The 19,431-nt window shown below is 44.5% G+C and overlaps 1 protein-coding gene and 1 long non-coding RNA gene across 8 annotated transcripts in view; one reads left to right on the top strand and one right to left on the bottom strand.

Annotated features, from left to right (window-relative positions):
• Nucleotides 1-19,431, top strand: part of nrg2a (neuregulin 2a) — a 56,458-nt gene that overhangs the window by 8,701 nt on the left and 28,326 nt on the right. For 4 of the 7 annotated variants that reach the window (XM_040179856.2, XM_040179858.2, XM_040179857.2 and 1 more), the window contains exons 2-3: nt 18,390-18,558; nt 19,207-19,325. In XM_040179856.2, coding sequence (XP_040035790.2) covers nt 18,390-18,558; nt 19,207-19,325 — 288 coding nt within the window. Of the gene's footprint in view, nt 1-10,581; nt 10,863-18,389; nt 18,559-19,206; nt 19,326-19,431 lie in introns of those variants that run through there. The other 3 variants (XM_078106720.1, XM_078106719.1, XM_040179859.2) reach the window with 2 other exon arrangements.
• On the bottom strand, nt 16,747-19,195 carry LOC144410360 (uncharacterized). The gene is made up of 3 exons (XR_013468378.1): nt 19,065-19,195; nt 18,763-18,866; nt 16,747-18,274 (listed from the first exon to the last, which is right to left on the bottom strand). It is a non-coding gene; the product is annotated as an uncharacterized LOC144410360 (long non-coding RNA).

The following is a 19,431-nucleotide window of genomic DNA, read 5'->3' as shown; positions in this document are numbered from 1 at the left end:
CCATCATTCTCTCCCATTCATACAACGTTATTTCCCATTTCTTCTGGTCAGGAATGTGTTTCTATTCAAAATATAATAATTGTTTTTATGCTCTAAATGTGTTCTAGATATATGTGACCCATCATTTCTTTCAGGGCCATTTATTTACATTTTTCCATGCGCAGGCTTTGGTCTAGTCACTGCGCCGTTATTAACCCCGATCAGTCCGGGAACCGGATCAATCCATGTCAACTGCATAAATCTAGTACCCGATTCACACACTAGTCATTTCTCATACTGACACCAGCTCAGATGCACAATTGACAGATACTTTTTATGAACCGTATAATTGCCGCTAACACCAGGCTTAGGAGTGTCAAGATCACACAAGTGTTGAGATCAACACAGTTTTGGAATGTTGTGTGGAGGTAACCTACCATTGCTCCTCCCCAGGAGCGAGGGTGCAGCTGGCGGGCACACATTTTCTTGTGTCTTCTTCACCGTCTTCGATTTTCTTCTTCACCTGTGGATCTTTCTAGCCGTGGGCGCAGCGCTACAATAAACACATTCCGTAATATTCCACAAAGTGGTTTATAGATGTTGACCGCGATCCTCAAACGCAGGTTGTCAAAGGTTTGACTAAACTGCTTAACGTCGTCATTGTCATGCACCGCTGAAGATTATTTATGGGGCAAAAATCGTAAAGTTGTTGATGAAGGACACAGGTTAAAGCTGGAGCAATTCTGCAGTATGCGTGTCTACATTTCTGACGTGCATCTTGTTGTGTTCGGCGATGCTGTTGCAATTGATTTATGCGTGAAACCCGCTCGTCTTCTGCTCGTTTGGGCGTCCTTGCTGCAGCGGCTCCTTCACTGAGGTGTCCGGTTGAGTCGCGGGACGAGACACCGAAGGACGGTGCAGGAGATAACCTTTTCACTGCAGACTCACCTTCTCTGGCATCCATCTCCCCCGTAGGCCCCCAGGGCCACTTCTTCACAGTGTCAACTCCTGGTTTTATTGGTAGATTTGAGAATGTTATGTTGACGTCATGATTAGAACATCTGAAACCACTGAGAATTTATTGCAACTGGCATGCTGTCAAAAAAACGTTTACCCACATGTTCTACCTTAACAATGCTTTTATGAACTAGAAATGGTCTCTTTCATTTCAATTTGTCGGCATCGGCATCGAGTATATCTTCAGAGAGAACCAAAAGTAAAGAAGAACCTTTTCTTTCCACGTCTGTGATGCCTTGCCAGTGCTTGGGTGTGTTTTTCGTCGGGTAATTACCTAAATTTCTATGCTTTTGCTTATAATTCTGTGTCGGCAAGCATATGCACGTTTCCCTTAGTTACTTTTGAGTGTCTCAAAACACGATCAGCGCCACGTAATCCTCAAAGAAATAGTGCGCGTTCGTCCAAAAGTCAAATATATAACTGTCTTTTATAAATGTCCAGAGAGAGCTGACAGTGTCCATGACAGGAACTTCAACGAAACGATAGGGAACAAAAGGACCATGGGAAGGGCAACTGTGTTTGTGTGCGGCGTGCCGAAGTGTTGAAAAGAGGGGCTGCCGGCACTCCCGCTGGGCGCCTCCTGGTGTGTTTAAGGGACGTGTCCAGCCATGTTTCCCCCCACACACACACAGCGCATATCCTGAGACAAGGTTTGTTCCTCAGGTATGCTGTAGGTGTGGATTGATATGTGTGTCTTAACATGAAAATACTTTAAACAGAACGGAATGGCTTGTTTGCAGCGTTTTGGAAGTGGACCAAGTCAGAATGATGTTTCCCTCAACAGTGAAGCGGCCTCCGACTATGAGCCAGAGCTTTGTTTTATCGTATAGTTGAGAGAAAACGTGCTTCCATAGTTGAGCGATTGAGTGATACCTTCCTTGACGCAAGGCAGAGGAGGAGCTGATAAAAGATTATGACACTGCTGACTCACTGAATTACTTGTAAACAACCCGACCCACACATTCCTGGATATTTACAGTACGTACATGGATTATTTAGACACATTTTGATTGATCGTCATCCCGCTACGGGATGACCAGCTATATGACACCCACAGTGACCCGTGCATGCTGTCGGTTCCTGGAACTTTTCCAGACTGAGAAGTTTGGGAATACGACCTGCGCATCATCACATTGAGCAAAAAAAGAAGAAAAAAAAAATCCCCACAGGGGCTTTGTATATATTCGCAAAGGACAAACAACAACACTTGAGGATCAAACTCACATGCAGTGCGAGGGGCGAAATGCTGTTGCTAATTTAGGCAATATTTATTTCTGATAAATAAAGACAAAGAGCGTGCGTGTCTGTGGGTGATTACCCCGGCATGTATGTGTGCGTGGGTGAGTGTTTTGGTAGTAGGCTGTTACTCTATCCTTTACCCTTGCTTTTTTCTGACCTTCCACCAGTGCTTCTGCTCATTATTGTGTTGCTCTAATCTGGAGGGGACAGGACTGGGTGCAGAAGTGTATTTATCTTCCTGCACAAATAGGACCTCTTTCCGTCTGGTCCCCGCTCAGCTTGTTGTTGAAAGATAGTGAGCAGCGTAGAGCGAGCTGCAGAATGTGTGTGTGTGTGTGTGTGTGTGTGTGTGTGCATGTGTGTGTGTGTGTGTGCACGGGTGAACTGAGATGTGTCCCAGCTGGCCCACACTAACCATCACCTCACTGCAGCTAATGCAGACAAAAGAGGAATATATTTCCCTCGTGATATTGATAGCCATTAACTCTGGGGGTGTTTTACCCTGAATGAGAAGGCAGAATTCCTCACAGAGGTCTGTTGTACGAAAAAGCCAGAAAGATAGATCAGCGTTACAGAAAGTTCCCGTAGCCCCGTTTCCGCTTCCCCCGATCACATCTGTCGGGATGTGTAGTCTTGGTACGCATTGTCTAGGCATGTTTCTTTTCATTCCCTTGTTGTCCCAATGACATCGGGATGGCAAGCAGGCAGTTATCATAACAGCCAAAGGACGTCTCTTTTTGCGGTCAACAAGTTGACGCTGACCTGTTATCCCCCCGTCTACAAATGTGCGTTAGTATGTATTCCATTTGAGCAACAATTAAGACTGTTGGCTACAACTCAAGTATTCGATTTTAGCCTAAAGCTGCTAAAACTGCTCCTCCTTTCGCTCAAACCGCGGTGGGTTCTGCCTCTTTAGAACAATTACAGCTTTAACCTCCTCCGTAGAACCCCCGGTTGTTTTTCCCGTTCATCCTCTCCCTCTGAGACGACACGGGCGCGGATCCGGCTTCCTGGGCGGCCGGGCCCGACTAGCACAGCGCGAGCCCATCCTGGCACCGTCCACCGGGGCCGCTCATATCAAGCGTACCCAGTTTGAGACCGCCTTGATCGGGGGGCTTATGCCGCCAAAGGCGTGATCTAAGCCCACACATGCGTAGTGGCCTGTTTTGAGATAAGAGAGAGACTGGTGATAAGCCCAAGTTCAGCCATGAGAGGCAAAAAATGCAAATGATTTGAAGCAAGCTGCTTTCACTCTGGGTGAGACTCCACATAGTGTCCCCATCGTGACATGTTTATGCTGCTCTAAAAGCACATTCTGGAGATAAAGGACAAGTGCAGAGCGCAGAAGGAATTTGATTCGATGTGAAGAATGCCGAGCGAAGAGCGGATGCACACATGTTTTTCAAGGCGGGGGCTGATAAGGACCTTCCCGTGTTTTCCCTTGTAATTTACACTCCCGGAGTTTGAAGTGGATTTTAGACATGTGCAAAACGGGTGAAATAAATCATGGATTCATTTCAATTTCAGTTTAAGTAGTTATTCACCAGTAGAATTGATCAAACCAATTAGTGAGAGCTGGGAAATCTTTTCAGGGATGAACTCACTTAATTGTGTGATACAGCGTCGTTGTCCATCTGTGCCTGCAGATAACAACTATGGCTCTTCTGAAGTATCGGAAACTCTCTTTTCAGACTCAGTGGCCTCTTGGTACAGGATATACAATGACGACAGAAAAACTTGTGTTTTAATGGCAAACGAGTGCGCATAGGAAACAAACACACGAGCGTGGCGTAATGCCGGGAATCAGACGCGGTGTCTTTTGTAATCAAAACACAGGGGAACGGTTTGTATAAGGAAATCCGGTCCGCGAACGCATCACTGCCCCGCGTGCTTCATCCACACGTAGATGCACCTGTGTGTGTTTGTATGTGCGTGTTTGAGGGGGTGTGTTTGTGTGACGGTGTATACTTTGCCGGCCCGGAGGCCACTTAGATCGAGCGTGTGTTGTTCTCTCTGGTGAGAGCACACATATGTGTTTGCGTGAAGACCTGGTTCAATGTGGGTGTGTGTTTGATAAACTGTGAGAGCGTGTGGGAGACTGTTTGTCTTTTAATCTGGGTAAGAGGAGCAGAGAAAGAGCAGAATGAGGAGGTGGAAGGAGATCTGCTTCTATCTTCAAGTCAATCTGATCACAGTCACACAAACCTCTTTATCTCACGCTTGGTCTGAAGGGAGGGAGACATGCAGAGAGAGAGAGAGAGAGAGAGAGAGCGGGACAGACAAGGAGGAAGAAAAATAAATACGTTTTAAAGAGGAAAATTACAGAGGGAATGAGATTCAATCAGACGGCCTTAAGAAGATTTTTTTTTTGTTTAAGAGGATCATCAAAGTCTTCCTCAGACAGCATCTGTCATTGGAGGTTTCTCTCCTATTTCGGTATTGCAGCTATTATTGTCCAAATGGAAGACTGTAACAAATTGCTGTAAATTTACAGTGCATTTCTAACGGTATCTTACAGTATGTCATAATAACTGTAATATACAGTTAAATTTCCATCCCTTGCTTGTAAGTTAACGGCCAATGTCATGAGTAAACAGTTAAAGCTGTCAATTTACAATAATAGCAGACAACCGTAATTCAGCTGCATGCTACATATATTTTATGAAGTGGTGGAAATACACATACAAAGGCAGTGAATCACAATCCATCTACATCTTTTGTAGGTTAATGTATGGAAGCCCACGTCAGCCACTGAAAAACAGGTCCTGTAAGTCATCATAATGAGATGACTTTGACTTATAGGACATTACTATACATGCAGCTGTCACTTTTATCCAAAACGCCTATGGTTTGATATCATTTTATGTGGAGTAATTGGAGGTTTGGTGTCTTGCTCAGGGACACTTCAACTTGGCACAGGGAGCAGCCAGGATTTGAACCGCCGACCTTGTGCTGCACAGCACACCCTCCCTATCGCATGCGCCGCCTTCGCTGTCATTTCAGTGGCCGGAATGTAAAGATTAAAAACATTTGTATTATTCAAAGTGTTCATTGCCTAAAAGTAATTTGAGTGTTAATCGTGACCGACTGCTTCTGAACGTGACATCAGACTCGTAGTCTCAGTTCATCCAGAACACCTGTGCAGTTCAACATCGGAGGAGTTTCTCATTGCCTCGTCTCTTGCTTGGTAAGTGTTATTTGCCTAGCATGATTAACATTCTCTTTCCTTACATCTTGTTGTCTTCCACATCTTTGTAATTTTAATATTTTACCAATGACAGTGTTTCTAAATATTTTATTTTGGTTTGTTTTACAGGGGCACTGGATTAAGGACACCGTCCGTTTGCTGCGGTCATTTGAAAGTGTTCCATAGCGTATTGTTGCAGTTGGTTTACCTTGTTCCTAATAATTTTATGACATATTCATTTTTTTATTATTGTATACAGCAGCATACAGCGGCATATTTTATGTTTTGTTCTTGGTTACAAATAAGGCATCTAATAAACTCCAACCACTATGACCGAAATGAGTTTGGTTGTCTTTCTTTAATCTGTGGGGAATCAAATGCAAAAGTATACGGTTATAAGTAAACAGTAACATTCTGTTTTTTATAATACAAAAACAATAATCGTAGGGTAACAAACTGTAATCCAATATACGACAACATACCATATATTACGTATAATATAATATTATTATTATACCGTAAAATAACAGTAAATTCCTGGCATCCTTGCTGCCAGTAAAATACCGTTAATTTACAGTGAAGGCTCTTTGTTATAAGTGAGGAAAGATATGGATCAGCATGTAGCATGCCAACTTTTTCTTTTTTTTTTTTTTACAAAGTTGGGTCACCAAAGTTCTCAGCAAGCAGGAAATAATTTGACACTGTGGAAGTGGACAATTTCAATTGACATCCAGGTGCACAGCTTCTACCGCGTCCACACGCATCATCAATCAACCATTGCTGATAGCGCAAATGGGCGTCAATTTTCACTCATAAAACTGAAAAGCACCCAATTATGTCTCAGCATGGTCGGCTCTGTCTGCCAGCCAGCAGAACAAGAACTAGCACCAAAAAAAAGAAAGAAAGTGAAATCAAATAAATCAACTCGAGCTTAATTGCTGGTCTGACACAAATGGATGGTTGTCATTTGTGATGCATCTCTGGCAACCATCCAGATAAGGAAGACGATCCGTACGAGTATGGAGGCACGGAGATCACTTCCGGCAACGTGTGTGTGTGTGTGCGTGCGAGAGCCTGCCGTGGTTCTGGCCTGCTATTGCAGTGTGATGCCCCATTGGCTGATGAGTTGCTATGCTCATCCCTTGTTCCTCTCGGCCCCCAATCAAACCTGTCACAATATGAGTCAGCGTGGCCGTAAGTGGCAACGATTCCTCTTGCCATTGGATCGATCAGTTATCTGACACATCATCTGAGGTCTGGGGGAAGCTTCTGGTGGTGTAACGTGCTCATGATACTGGAATGGAGGTGGAGAACTGAACAAACGAAAAAGAGGTTAAAGAGCTGAAATCTTATTTTCTCAGTGGCCTTGAGAGTGGAGCATGCTCAGTGCTGGTGTTTGTCGTGTCTCCCACTCCGAGATGCTACCGCAGTGCCTCCCAGCAGGCTTGGCACAGACATACTCGTGGACGTCTCTCTTATGCAGCGATACAGTGGCCGGGCTGCAGCGGCTCAGCGAGATACCCTCTCGCTGTGCTCCTTTCCTCCTTTTCTCTCTGTCTTCGTCGCTCTCGAACAAATTTTCAATAATATTTCTTACACATTATCTCCTGCTTTCTCACTTACACCCTTTCTTGTCTATCTACCCCTTTTTTTCTCATCCTCAATCCGCCCTTCCACATCTCTCTCGCAGACTCTAGTTGCTACCCTTAAGACTGTGGTTACCATGGTGACAGCGATGTGCTGCGGGAACGTCAAAGAGCTGTTTCCACCCAGGATCACTTCCTTGTTTAACACTTGTTTCCTCTATGCTTTTCAACCAAACAGCCATGCTTGATTTTAATTCGCCCATCTGTTTGCTCTTTTGTACGCGAGACTGGATGTGATATTTGGTCTCTCTCTCTCTCTCTCTCTCGCTCTGCCTCTGTGCTCCCGAGCTCAGCTGTTGCTGAGCAGAGTCATTAGTAACACTCAGATTTGGAATCTCAGTTGACCTTGGCACAGACGACCTTGAGAATAAAGCCCTCCAGATGTCTCTGACATTGATTTGTGTCGTGTCTGTAAGTCCTTCGCGCAGACTCTCGGGCTACATTTCTGTCATGTGTCTGTACAACACACACACTGGCCTGCTGTCGGATGTGCAGCTTTTTATTTAAGGCACCAAGCAGTCATGCATGCGTGGTTTTCCGACGTCCCACCTCGTTGCACGTTGAAGCAGGTGCCTCGTTGAAAGGTGGATATCAGCAGGTGGGAATGTTGCCTGTCATTGTCCGTCAAGACGACATCAAAATCTTTTTTTTTTTACACTTTTTAACCCTCTATCGTTCCCCCCGCCCTCCTACTGTCCCTTTAAATCCTCTTACCCCACTTCTGATAGTCAATTGAAAGCAGGCACTACACTGCTTTTACCCCCCCACCCACCGCGTTACACTTTGTTGGCAAACGGGTAGACGGACGTAAACAACACAACCTAGTGGATGTTTAGCCGTTACGTCGCAAAAGATAAACTGTGGTGCCTGCGAGAGGGCAGCTGTGCCCCTGAGCGGCATCAATGTGATGATGTGCAGGTATGCCGTTGTTACGAGGGAGCTGTTTCCCCCCCTTTTGTATGTGTGTGTGTGTGTGTGTGTGGGGGGGGGGGGGGGGAATAGGAGGCAGGCAGAGATGGGGCCTGTAGAACCTTTATGAGTTTAACTTTTAGGGCTTGGCCTCATTTTTGTTTTTTGTGGATGTGCTCCTCAAGCGATGCCCCTCCCACACTGGCCCACTGTGCCCCCCCCCCCCCAGACACACCTCCAGCACGCTGCTTTTGAAAAACAGCAGATGCTTTTGAGTGGACGAGAAGAAAAAAAAAGAAGAAAAGATCGAGATTTAGATGCACATGTCCAAGACCATATTTGTGTCTGGGTGCTTCATGGCCTTCGTTAAGACGCTCGTTGTACCTTGTTCAAAGCTCTTCACCTAACCTCGAGGACAAACAAAAAGCCCTTTATTATTTATTTTTCTTAGCATATCCATGTTTTAAGTAACAGCCAACTGGGACGGACACTGTTGTCTTCGGGGAGCTCGCGCTTCTTTGGAATCTGCGCTGCTCCGTGATGCAAATTTCGGAATCCGCTCACTGTTCAGAAGACGCCATAAGCTGCGTTTTGATGACCCCTCGAACCCTCGAGGGTTAACTTGTTCCCAATGCTACAGCTGTGTGTGCAGTACGCCCTCATACCTCATGTCAGCCGATTGTCACATTTGACTCATTTGCATGTTCTGTGGCTCCGCTTCGAGACCCCCCGTCGACGCTTGCACGAGCCGGTCGGGGGGGGAAACAGTGAGCCGCACGTAGACAGTCGTCCTTTTTTTTCTATTTCAGTCCTGACGTCACTGATACTCAGATTTCTGACACATGCATAAAACATACGCCCACCGGGAGACACGGGCCTGAGAGCGAGTCTCGTCTTGTTGAACGGTAGAGGAGGAAGCCAGTGTTGAGGCTTTGGGAGGTGTGGTGAGGGGCGGAGGTGGAGGGGTGGAAAGGCAGGGACGGGTCTCTCCGGCACACCGCAGCCGCCGGCAGCCCCCAGTTACCTCGGCTGACAGGCTAGCTCATCGCGAGGAGGGAAGACAGCAATCCGTCTGTGGAGTGGAGAGCACGGCCCCTATCGGACGTGAAGGCGTATCAATCCGTGGCTTCGGGGTTTGACCCCCCCCCCACTACCCTTCGGTTTCGTTGACCCCGAATGAGGCCGTTGAGTGTGCTGGCCTGTTAAGACATGACCCTGCCGCTGCCCCCTTCACAATCCCATGACGCCAGAGAAACGTGGAAACTCCTCGGAGGGCCGAACTGAGGGCCCCCGCGGATGACTCATCTACACATTTCGTTGCTCTAGTTTCGATGTTTTTTTTTTTTTCCTTCTATTTTTCTTTCTTCGTACATCCGAGTTCAGTCAGCATGAAATTAGAAGAAGAACAAAAAATTAACAGCGGCTTAAAATAATACTTTGATCGACATGTCGTTTGGCGTTAGTCGAATGAGGATAAACAGAAGGGGCCGCAGTGTTATTGTCGAAGTCATGTTTACATGACATATTGTGTCAAGCCATCCGGAGTGGACTATCCACTTGTTGTATCAAAGCCAAGCAGGGAGTCCGTCGCCACACTTAGAAAGTTTAGAAATCTTCAATGCAGTTTTCTCCCTGCAGTCACTGCCGCTGCACTTTCAGCTCCGTCTTGCCCCACCTTCATGCGAGTCTCCCCTCGCCCTGCTCCTTTGTGCTTTCAAACTGTCTATTGACATGCACACGGTACACAAGCTGAGATGCCCGCTCACTTTTCAAAATAGAGAAAAAAAAACAACCCCGGATTTGATAGATTTACGGTCTGGTATCATCTGGAGTTTTAGAAGATGAAAGCTTGCTTTAGTGTATCCTAATTATTGCCCCTGCGTGGACATGGATGACATCTGGCTAGCAGCGACACTGAACGAGCGAGCTGCAACCGCCGACAAGCTGCAACTCGCCTTCGGCGCTGAGAGGGGAGGCGGCGGGGGGGAGGGGAGGGGAGGGGGGGCTGACAGACAAGTGAGGTGAGCTAGGGAAGCAGGTAGGGAAGCAACGGATGATTCTGCGCGATTTTTTGTCTGCCGCAGATTCCCATCTGACCTGTGGCACCTCGCACGCCGCTTCTGTCGCTCAGATCGGTACCAGATGTGGGGCGCTTCGGGGCGGCGACATCGACCCGGCCCCAAGTATCGGGGTGTGGGGTCAGCGGCGCGGGGGGTGGTGGGGGGGGTCATCTTAACTGGTCTCGCTGCTGTGTTTTTGTCCGAGGCATTGGAAAGATGCTGGCGGGGTACAGGAACTAGAAACGGACTTGGCTGGACGAGCAGGGCCGTCTTTTTAACGGACAGAGCTCATATTTCTCTGTGGACGGGGACTCTGTGCTGTGTCCTCACCGGGAGGGGGGCTGCAGGGCCTGCAAGAGCCTCTGCTTATCGTATAGATCTAGTAAGGGAACAGTTGATTGCTTTAAAGCAATGGGAAATGCCTCGGCTTCTCCCTCCCTCTTTCTCCCCCTCCTCCCCCCCGTATTCCCTCTTCAGAGTGCCTACCTTTCCCTCCTTATTTTCTCTCTTTTCCTTGGTCCCTCCCTCCCTCCCTCCCTTCTATCCTCCCTCTCCTTAGCTCCCAGCTTGGCCTGCACTTGATTGGTGTGAGTCTATATAGCAGCAGAGACGCTGTAACAGGCTCAGATTCTGCTGGTGCCCACTTGCCACACGTTCCCAATAGGACTACCTGGTTTTTTTTTTCTTCTCTCCGCGTCCTCTCCTGAGAGGATATACTTTCTTCTGACAGCATGACGGAGAGCAGGAGGAAAGAGAAGAAAGGGAAAAAGAAGGGCGGTAAGAAACAGAACCAACAGAAGGAGATAGAGCTTGAGTCCGCAACAGGTAAAATTAAATGAAAGGCCTTTTTTTGTGCAACATTTCGCGTACATACAAATACATGTTTATGGACATTTGCTTTGTGTGCGTGCGTGCGTGAGCGAAAGAGAGAGACACACACACGAGAGAGAGTGAGTCTTTGAGAGAATGATTAAGTAAGATTAACTTTGTATAACTGTTTCACGGAAGTCTGGTAAGTAAGTATCCCCTTGCCTGTCAAAGCCTGCCGCCGGGCTGACACACGGATTGCTCCTCAGACGCTGACAGCTTGTAGGGGCACATCTAGTTTTGGCAGCACTTTGCAATTGCAGGGAAACGATATGACGATATGATATAACTAAATCTGAAGTTTCAGCTAAACCGGCTCTGGACCCCACGGAGCCAAAAGTAAAGCTGCTTTCTTTTCTTTCTTTTTTTTAAGCTCTCTGAAAACGAAGGACTGGCTTCAATCGTGCTTTTAAGGAGGTTTTTGCGATCGACGGCATAGTTTTCACAAACGTTCCGCCACACACGGCAGGTTCTAAAGTATCTCATAGGCACACTTTTTGGACCTTGTTAACAGTTGCTCGACTTAATTAGTCAAAAAGCGGTGAGTCAGCCCCAGCATACAGTATAAGTCTGTCTGAATATTAGCTGGGAGCTACTTGTGAAGGTGGATTGAAGCGCAGCAATGTCTCAGTGCTGGATCCTACAAGCTGCAGCATGTCACTGCAGTTTGACCTCGGGTCACGGGGAAGCCCAGCCCCCGTTTCAGTGACACTTTAAGGACAATTCCGTGACGGCTCATACCTGGTGTGAAAGGATACTGTATCGTAGACGGCATATCTTGATGAAGGTGGCCATTTTGTTCCCCGCCGTGTCAGCTTTGAATAGATAAACCCCCCTCAACAGTGGGCTTAGCGTTTTCTAGATATTTAACTTAAGCCTCTTTTCAGCTTAAATGTGCTTCTCTTGCGTTTTTTTTGCATGTGGTGGGTTTTTGTGTTCACTCTTGAAAAAAAAAAAAAGTAAATATTTGCCGGTCCTCGTTCCAGGTTTGATTGTGATCTTAAAACACTTGGGATTAAATTGTCCCTGAACTAAAGCGGACAGAAAAAAAGCACACAGGTTTCTTTTTGCCGTCTTTGAAAGTCGATGAGCACAGCTGCCGAGAGAAGAGCCGCGTGACCGGACATTCTCTGCTTTATTTTCCCTTCTCACAGTCTAAATAAACCCTACTTGCTATGACCGATTTTCACCAATGCATTTAAAATGTTAGCAGTGGTTCTTCATCTGTCAACTGACCCTTTTAACGTCAGTTTTAACAAGCCTTGAAAGCCATTCTAATTATTTGTTTTATCAAAGTAGTTGAATTATCATTGGAGGCCCAGAGCTTTTTTTCCAGATGTATCCAAAGGCAAGTTACCACGAGCATGGAGCCTGGAAACTGTTAAACACAATCTGAATCAGCTTTCTGTCAGAGCTGTCAACACATTACCAAGGCAGATCCGTTTAATTCCAGATATAAAACATTTTACTACAGAGTTTACATGCTGGACAATAGAAGACCAGAACTGTACCAATGCATTGCTAACAGTACTCTAAATGTAGGTAAATTGTGATTTTATGATCTGTACATTTACTTATACTTTAAAAAATAACCAACTCCGTCTTTGCAGAGCTATTTCATGTTACATTGTGTGTCAAATGACTCAAGATTAAGATTTGCCGTCATCGTGTGTACTTGGGTAACCATAGTGAAAATACATGCTCACTACCTTTTTGTAAAATGGAGCTTTCACAGTAGGCTGTGATGACAACAGGCTAACGCTGGTGCAGAGGACGCAAACGCAGCTTTTAAACATCCTCTAACCACCACTTCAGCCTGTAATTGACCACAAATGACGTCACTTCGTTGAGGATGTGGTTTATCAATCAAATACCAAATCACGACACAGAAATGCAGCCGTTTGTGATACAGGTTCCTCAACCTACAACCTTTGTTGTCGTCTCTTGAGTGGATTCAAAAGATTCTTTAGCTAACTAGCTTTCTTTGGTGGTGTTCTGAGGAGCAACAACGGAGCCAAATGAAGAATGGGGATTAGCGCCTATTGTGCATCTTGTAACGTTCTGCATGGACATTGTGCTCATCCAGCAAAATATGGACACACGATAATGTATCCATATTTTGATGTGCAAAATAAGTAAAGGAAAAGCAAATCACAAAGAATTTAACACTAGATATTTGTGTTTTTGCTTCTAGACATGAGATGCATTGTATTATGTGTTAAAACTATAGACTTAATTTTCCTTGCAAATACTAATATGTTACAGTCACTAACTGTATGTTGCATTGTGGGTGCTAGCGTGCACACGTTGGAGGGCTTGTGGGGGGATGTATCAAAGTATAATTGTATGTGATGTCAGTCAGCATCGCAGGAACAAGTCAGTATTGTCTCGTGTACCGTACTTTTCCAGAGAACGTTATTAAAAGAGGTTGTGCAGCAAGTACTTCTCGGCTATAATTGCCCTTTGACTATGATGTCACCCGGATTTGTACTTTTCTAATCCATCAGGCCAAGGGTTTGACAGGGAAAACTTCTGCAGGCTCTAACAACGACATCTGTGCCAAAACGTGGGTCCTTGTTGGAGAGACAAGAGCCCTGAGGGATAGAAAAACTTATGAATAAGACAAGCAGAGCAAAGTACCACAGCCGTTACATCGAACCTGTCGTCAATACAATGCGACATGAATGTATATCCCGCTTTTTGTCAAAGAGGATCTTTGAAATCCCCTGTACAGTCTGCCTGACCTACATGTTCCTTGTGTTGTTCGTGATGTCGTAATCGCGTCACGTCCACCATCCCTCTGACATTCAAGACAAAACTCGGCATGTCGTTTTCTGACTGGGTTTGCGTGCGTAGTGAAGGTTCTTATAATTAGTTGTGCAGGTAGAGAATTGGCTCTTTAAGTTCATTCCAGATGCATATTTTCTATGAACTGACTCCTTTTATAATTGAAATAGAGCTGCTCGAATTCTTCATCAACAGTTTTTTTCAGAGAAACCACTAGACAGTCAGACGAGGTGAAGACGCCTCAGATAATTACGGATCAAAATTCAGCAAGGATCATACTTTTATATAATTGCTCTAACAACGTTGCCGTGAGCTCGTACAAAAAAACAACTGGAAAACTATTCTTGAATCCAGGTAATGCAACTTTAACTCTAATGTCTAAATAGTCTCCTCGTAGCTGATCAAAACCCCTAATTGGGGAGCAACCAGAAGTCTCTTGAAACGTGGTTCAGAGAGAAAATGTCTAAAGACAAACCATGACAAGATTTTGATATAAAAGCATTTTTCAAATGAAATGAAATCGCTGGTCCCCTCTCTTCATGTTTTGTTTCTTTTTGAAGTTAGTTGGCAGTGTTACACAATAATAACTGTTGACCAACGTCACAAGTCCGGGTTAGGAAGAGGGCAAAAATGTATCCGAGTCCATCTGCTTACACATCTTGCAGAGACAGAATAGCAAGTCTCCCTCGCAGCAACTTTTGGAGTGTAGCACATTATTCCATCTGGTTCCGTCTACCAACCCATGAAAAACATCTCTTTGCCTTTCTTCTATCCTGCAGTTGACTCGATGGAAATTGGCCATATCCCTTTTGTAACTTAACAATAGTTTTATTTATGTGTCGAGGAAGTGATCAATTTATACATTGACAACAAAAACGCCACAAAAATACTTTGACCCGATGAAGGTCAGAAAGCCGTGTGAGAAGGGCACAGCAGGGGGATGGTTCAAATAAGATTTCATGTTTTCAAAGTCAAGATTTATGCAAAAGTAATGTATTTTGAGTCTGTTGGCGGTTTAAAGGAAATGTTATTTTATTTTGTGCTGAAAAAGCCTTTCTATAAAATGATTGTGTGAAAGTTGTCGATTCAAACCTCAAAAATAAACTTTGTTTTAGCACTGCAAGATGTGGTGGTTCTCCATCCTCCACTTCATTCTGGTAACTTGTTGTTATACATTTTATAAATTGCAATTATTACTTACTTATACTAAAATAGAGAAATTGTGAGTAGGAATCCTGTTTGTCTGACAGGGATGGAAAGAAACTTTGTTTCTTTGGATAAAAAAATGCTATGTAATATTAAACCTTGGCGGACTGTGTGCGATTTATACAACTTTGGTTTTACCATGTCCAATGCACCAAGCTAACCAGTTCTGCTGCTGGGATGCAAGTATTAATTATTTGGCCGCTTTTGGTCCTAATTCACCAAAAGTGAAACCCTGTTTATAGCATGTCTGCAGAGTTTAGTGGGAGAGAAGTAGTGCTTTCAGTCACGTGTAAACAATGTGGCAGATCATTATTTAGGGAAAGTATATTGTTTGTGGTTGAAAGCTATTGAAATGATCTATTTGAGCAGATGTTGTGTTACGGTGACTTGTGCGCGCTGCCTGAAGATCATTCCCACATGCAGAACCCATTTTTTGGGCTGTCTCGCCATGTAATTTGTCTTTTGACAACGTGCAGTGAAGTGACATAACTCCGGAGTAATCAGGGATACTTTGTCTCGAAGGGGAAATACAAAGGCATGCCTCGGATTCCTTTTCTAAGCTCCTGGAAGTAAAACAGAAATGTTAACTCAATAATACGAGCAGTCCATTGTTAATTCATCAAGTGACTTTGTTTTTGAACCGCTGAAGCTTCCAACTGTTACCCAAGGCAAGAGCTGTTGACACGCCGGTTAGGCTTCTATTCTCAAATTTGTTTTTTATAGTCCATGTCTGCAGCTGCCCCTCCGCTTCAAAAGGAGAGAATCGGGCTGTTGTTCGGGGGTTTATCGTTGCTGCCCGACACTTTTTCCAGTAGTGTAATGGAAAATGAGATAACTATTCGTCTCAGAGTAATTATTCTATTTCCAATGGTGATAAATCTTTATTAGGTTGTTGGAAAAACACTAAGTGGAATTTGTGAAATTTAGATGCATCATCTCAAGTAGTTTTTTTCCCATCAAAGTATGAGCTATGATACATGAGAAACTACTATACATCACTGAGGAAGCTATAACAGTACATCATTTTATCATTTTTAGAAGTTTCTGGACATGAGGGATTTGTTTTTGTTCATTTATTTTGTGTTACGCACACTAGGAGCTGGAAAGACTAACCTTGATGCAGTATAATGTTAAACATCTGGATCCGAAATCTGGAGTGTCTGATGGACTTGCGTCTTCATTAAAACATTACCCTGTAGCCGGAGCAGACCCTGTTACACATCTGGCTCACGGGCCTGATGAGAAGTGCAGTCCTGTGTTTCTGTAACTATTCCAGGCAAGGACAAAGTTTGATTAATTTGCTTGGCAAGGACGAAAAACTGTCTCCAGGCGAGGAAAAAAAAAAAGTCCTCTTTCTATATCGTGCTAACTCCTTCCTGCCGTTCTCCGACTGAGTGACCCGCCGTCGCTGGGGCGTTGTGCGGCTCATGAGAATGTGGGATGAAGCTGCTTATCAAACATCTCTGTCATTACTTACAGTGCAACTGATTCAGTTAGCCGGCCTAATGTGAAAATTAGCCAGATCAGCAGACCGTAGAGCACTTTTCTGCCTGATCTGTATTTAACTGCAAGTCCCATATACTATGTTGCATTGGTTAAATACCAAAAAATGTTTAATGTGGAACATCTGGATCATTAGCTGTGTCGCGTTCTGTATACGGTGCTGCTTGAGGCTATAGACAAATGGCAATACACTGCATTAGTGCTGCATATATACTGTAATGTTATGGTTTCAGCCTTTTTTTAAACATCATTTATACTGTCTCAAACCTTTTTTGGGACACTAGAATCTCAAACGAACAGCTGGAGCAACCGCGGCACAAAGAACCGTCCTGACAATGTGCTCAATAAGGTTACTTTTCTCTTTATTAAAGTGCACGTCTCTGTGAGACTCTTTGTCTTCGCTATGAATATCATCACTCGCATTGTACAACAGAAAGCTGCTCACAGATAAAAGTCTTACCAGCTACACAATACTTTTAGCAACAAACAGATGCGGTTGAACTAGGAATAGTTGTTTTTCCCATTGATCTGAGCTGTTTTTTAGCTATTTAAAGAGCTGTCAACAATCACTCCATAGTCGAGCGACAGTTCAAATTAAGCTGATTCCAATTAGAGCATACGTATTTCTCAAATCATCTATACGCAACCAAACATCCACATCACGTCTCAAGTAAGATTTACTCACAAGGCACAGCACCTTATTGCAAAGCGCAAGAATCAACACCAGAAAAAATAAAGATCTTTGCATGTGAAGCCATTGTGTTATGTGTCTTGTACAATAAGGATCAGTATGAAACAACAGAATGCAGAATCATGACATTTACTGTCCGCCAAATGCGAACACATGGTCACTGTTGGCACATACCCCATCGTCACAGCAGCTGAAAATGCGTGGAAATGCTGTTTTATATCCAATTGAATCTAAAAATATAACTTTCCATTTAAATCCACAATTGGATATGAAAACAAAACACGGCATCATTTGGGTTTTTCCTGTGCAGATATGTCGCCGTTACCAGATGACTGAAGTGGGACGGTGAAAAAGCAGGTCAACGGGGGATTATTTTAGTGCACCTCGACGTTATTACCTGTGTAAACTCGTCACTTTGCTTGTCATGCTTTGTTTGTCGCTGTAGGTGGTGCAGCAAAGCAGCTGCAGCTTGCAGGACTGCTTAGTTTAGCATACGCATGTAATTGTAGATGTTACACATAAAGAGTGAGAGTGTTTGTGTGTGTGTGGGGGGGGGGGGGGTGCATCTTGGCCAGCCCTCGGTTTGACCCTCGTTCACCCCTTCTCTCCCGCTTCCACCCTGGATGAGTCTTCTCCTAAACATGTGTGCAGCTGTCAGCTGGCAATTGTTGGTGTGTGTGTGTTGCGCGTGTGTGTTTGAACAAAGATCATTTTTCATATTTCGACTTTTGTTTTTGTCTTTGTCTTGTTGAATACATACAATGAAACAAGCACAATTATAAGATATTAACCAGCTCAAGAGTAAATTAAAGTTGTAACGTTGCTGAATATTCATCATTATAATAAACAGTTATAATAAAAGGTGTTTAACTTCAATGCTTTCATCAACCAACTAGTTATTATAGCTTCAATGTTTTATTGGCTTTTTATGCCTACCACTTCCATTTAACTGTGCATCATTTTGTGGTTACCTCACGAGCCAGTGGATGTTTGCTAAATATTGCTTCAGGTGTTTTTATAGCAGCAAAGAGGGGGTGAAATTCAGCTTGTTTATTAGTCTGAGGCAGGGTTGATAATGTCTCTAGTGACAACATCTGGTGGTCACACGAGAGAGTTTTTGGCTCAGTCCTTAGAGATGACCATTGGCTCCCCCGCTCTGTCCTTCTTTGTCTCGCTGTTTTTCCTGAAACATCAACACACACAAGCCAAAATGAGCCGCGCAAACCAAACTTCTCATCAAGTTTGTGTCTATAGCGGTTAATAACGTTGACTTGCTTCTCTTTCTCTTTCTTTTTTAGCTGCGGCTCCAAAGTTAAAACCAATGAAGAATCCAATAATAGTGGGTGAGGGAAGCAGGCTCGTAATGAAGTGTGAGGCCAAAGGGAACCCATTAGCCACCACCTACAAGTGGTTCAAAGACGGCAGCGAGCTGAAGAAGAGCAAAAAAATCAAAATACGGAGCAGCCTGTGAGTACCAAGTCACCGATGTCCTGTAAACCAAACCGTGTGAGATGCAGAGAGGCTGAGGCAGCAAGAAACTGTGTTTTCCAAATTGCTATCTTCAGCAACACTTTGCAGGTTCATTGTTGCACCACATTCTAACATGTTGCAGCTAAACATTTCAGGGATTTAATTTAAACTGGACTGTAAACATAGAGGATTATATCTTACCTTGTTGCAGGAAAAATGTCTTTTGGGTTGCTTAGGATTCATTTTATTGTAGTTCTACAGTCGACCACTGGTGAGCTCTTAGTACAGTGCATGTAGGAGGATATCTGGAATATTTGTTTGTAGAAAATAGCCACCAGCAAAAGAGCTCAATTAAACAATTTTCTTACTGACGTAAAAATATTCACTTGGGCTGTAAAACCAATACTAGAGAATACTAAATGACTTTGTGCCATGCAGTCTTATTGTAAGCGTTTTTTTCCCCTTCTGATCTGGCCCCAGAGAGTGAGATGATGTGCTCCTACCCAGCACAGAGTGGTTGCCATGCGGCTGCGTGCCCCGTTGTCTGCCTCTTTGTCCCCCATGACTCCACTTGTTGCCCTCCCAGGCTATTTCCTCCCTGCCCTGATTCCCCTGACTCAGCTGTGCAAGTGTTGTCTCCCACAGGAAAAACTCCAGAGTCCAAATCACCCCAGCGAAACTGGAGGATTCTGGGAATTACACATGCGTGATGGAAAACCCGCTGGGACGCGACAACTCCAGCAGCACTGTTAACGTCCAAACCAGTAAGTACCGACTCCCCGAGTGAAGAGGCGCACATTAACCGATGTCCTGACGTCTTTTCTCTTGCCAAACGAGAGATGAAAAGGAGCCATCGCCAACAGGCGTGTG

This window comes from Gasterosteus aculeatus, chromosome 7 (genome assembly GCF_964276395.1).
Source record: "Gasterosteus aculeatus chromosome 7, fGasAcu3.hap1.1, whole genome shotgun sequence".
Lineage (NCBI taxonomy): Eukaryota > Metazoa > Chordata > Actinopteri > Perciformes > Gasterosteidae > Gasterosteus > Gasterosteus aculeatus.
The sequence above is the reverse complement of the archived record's forward strand: the minus strand, read 5'-3'. Positions and strand labels throughout refer to the sequence as shown.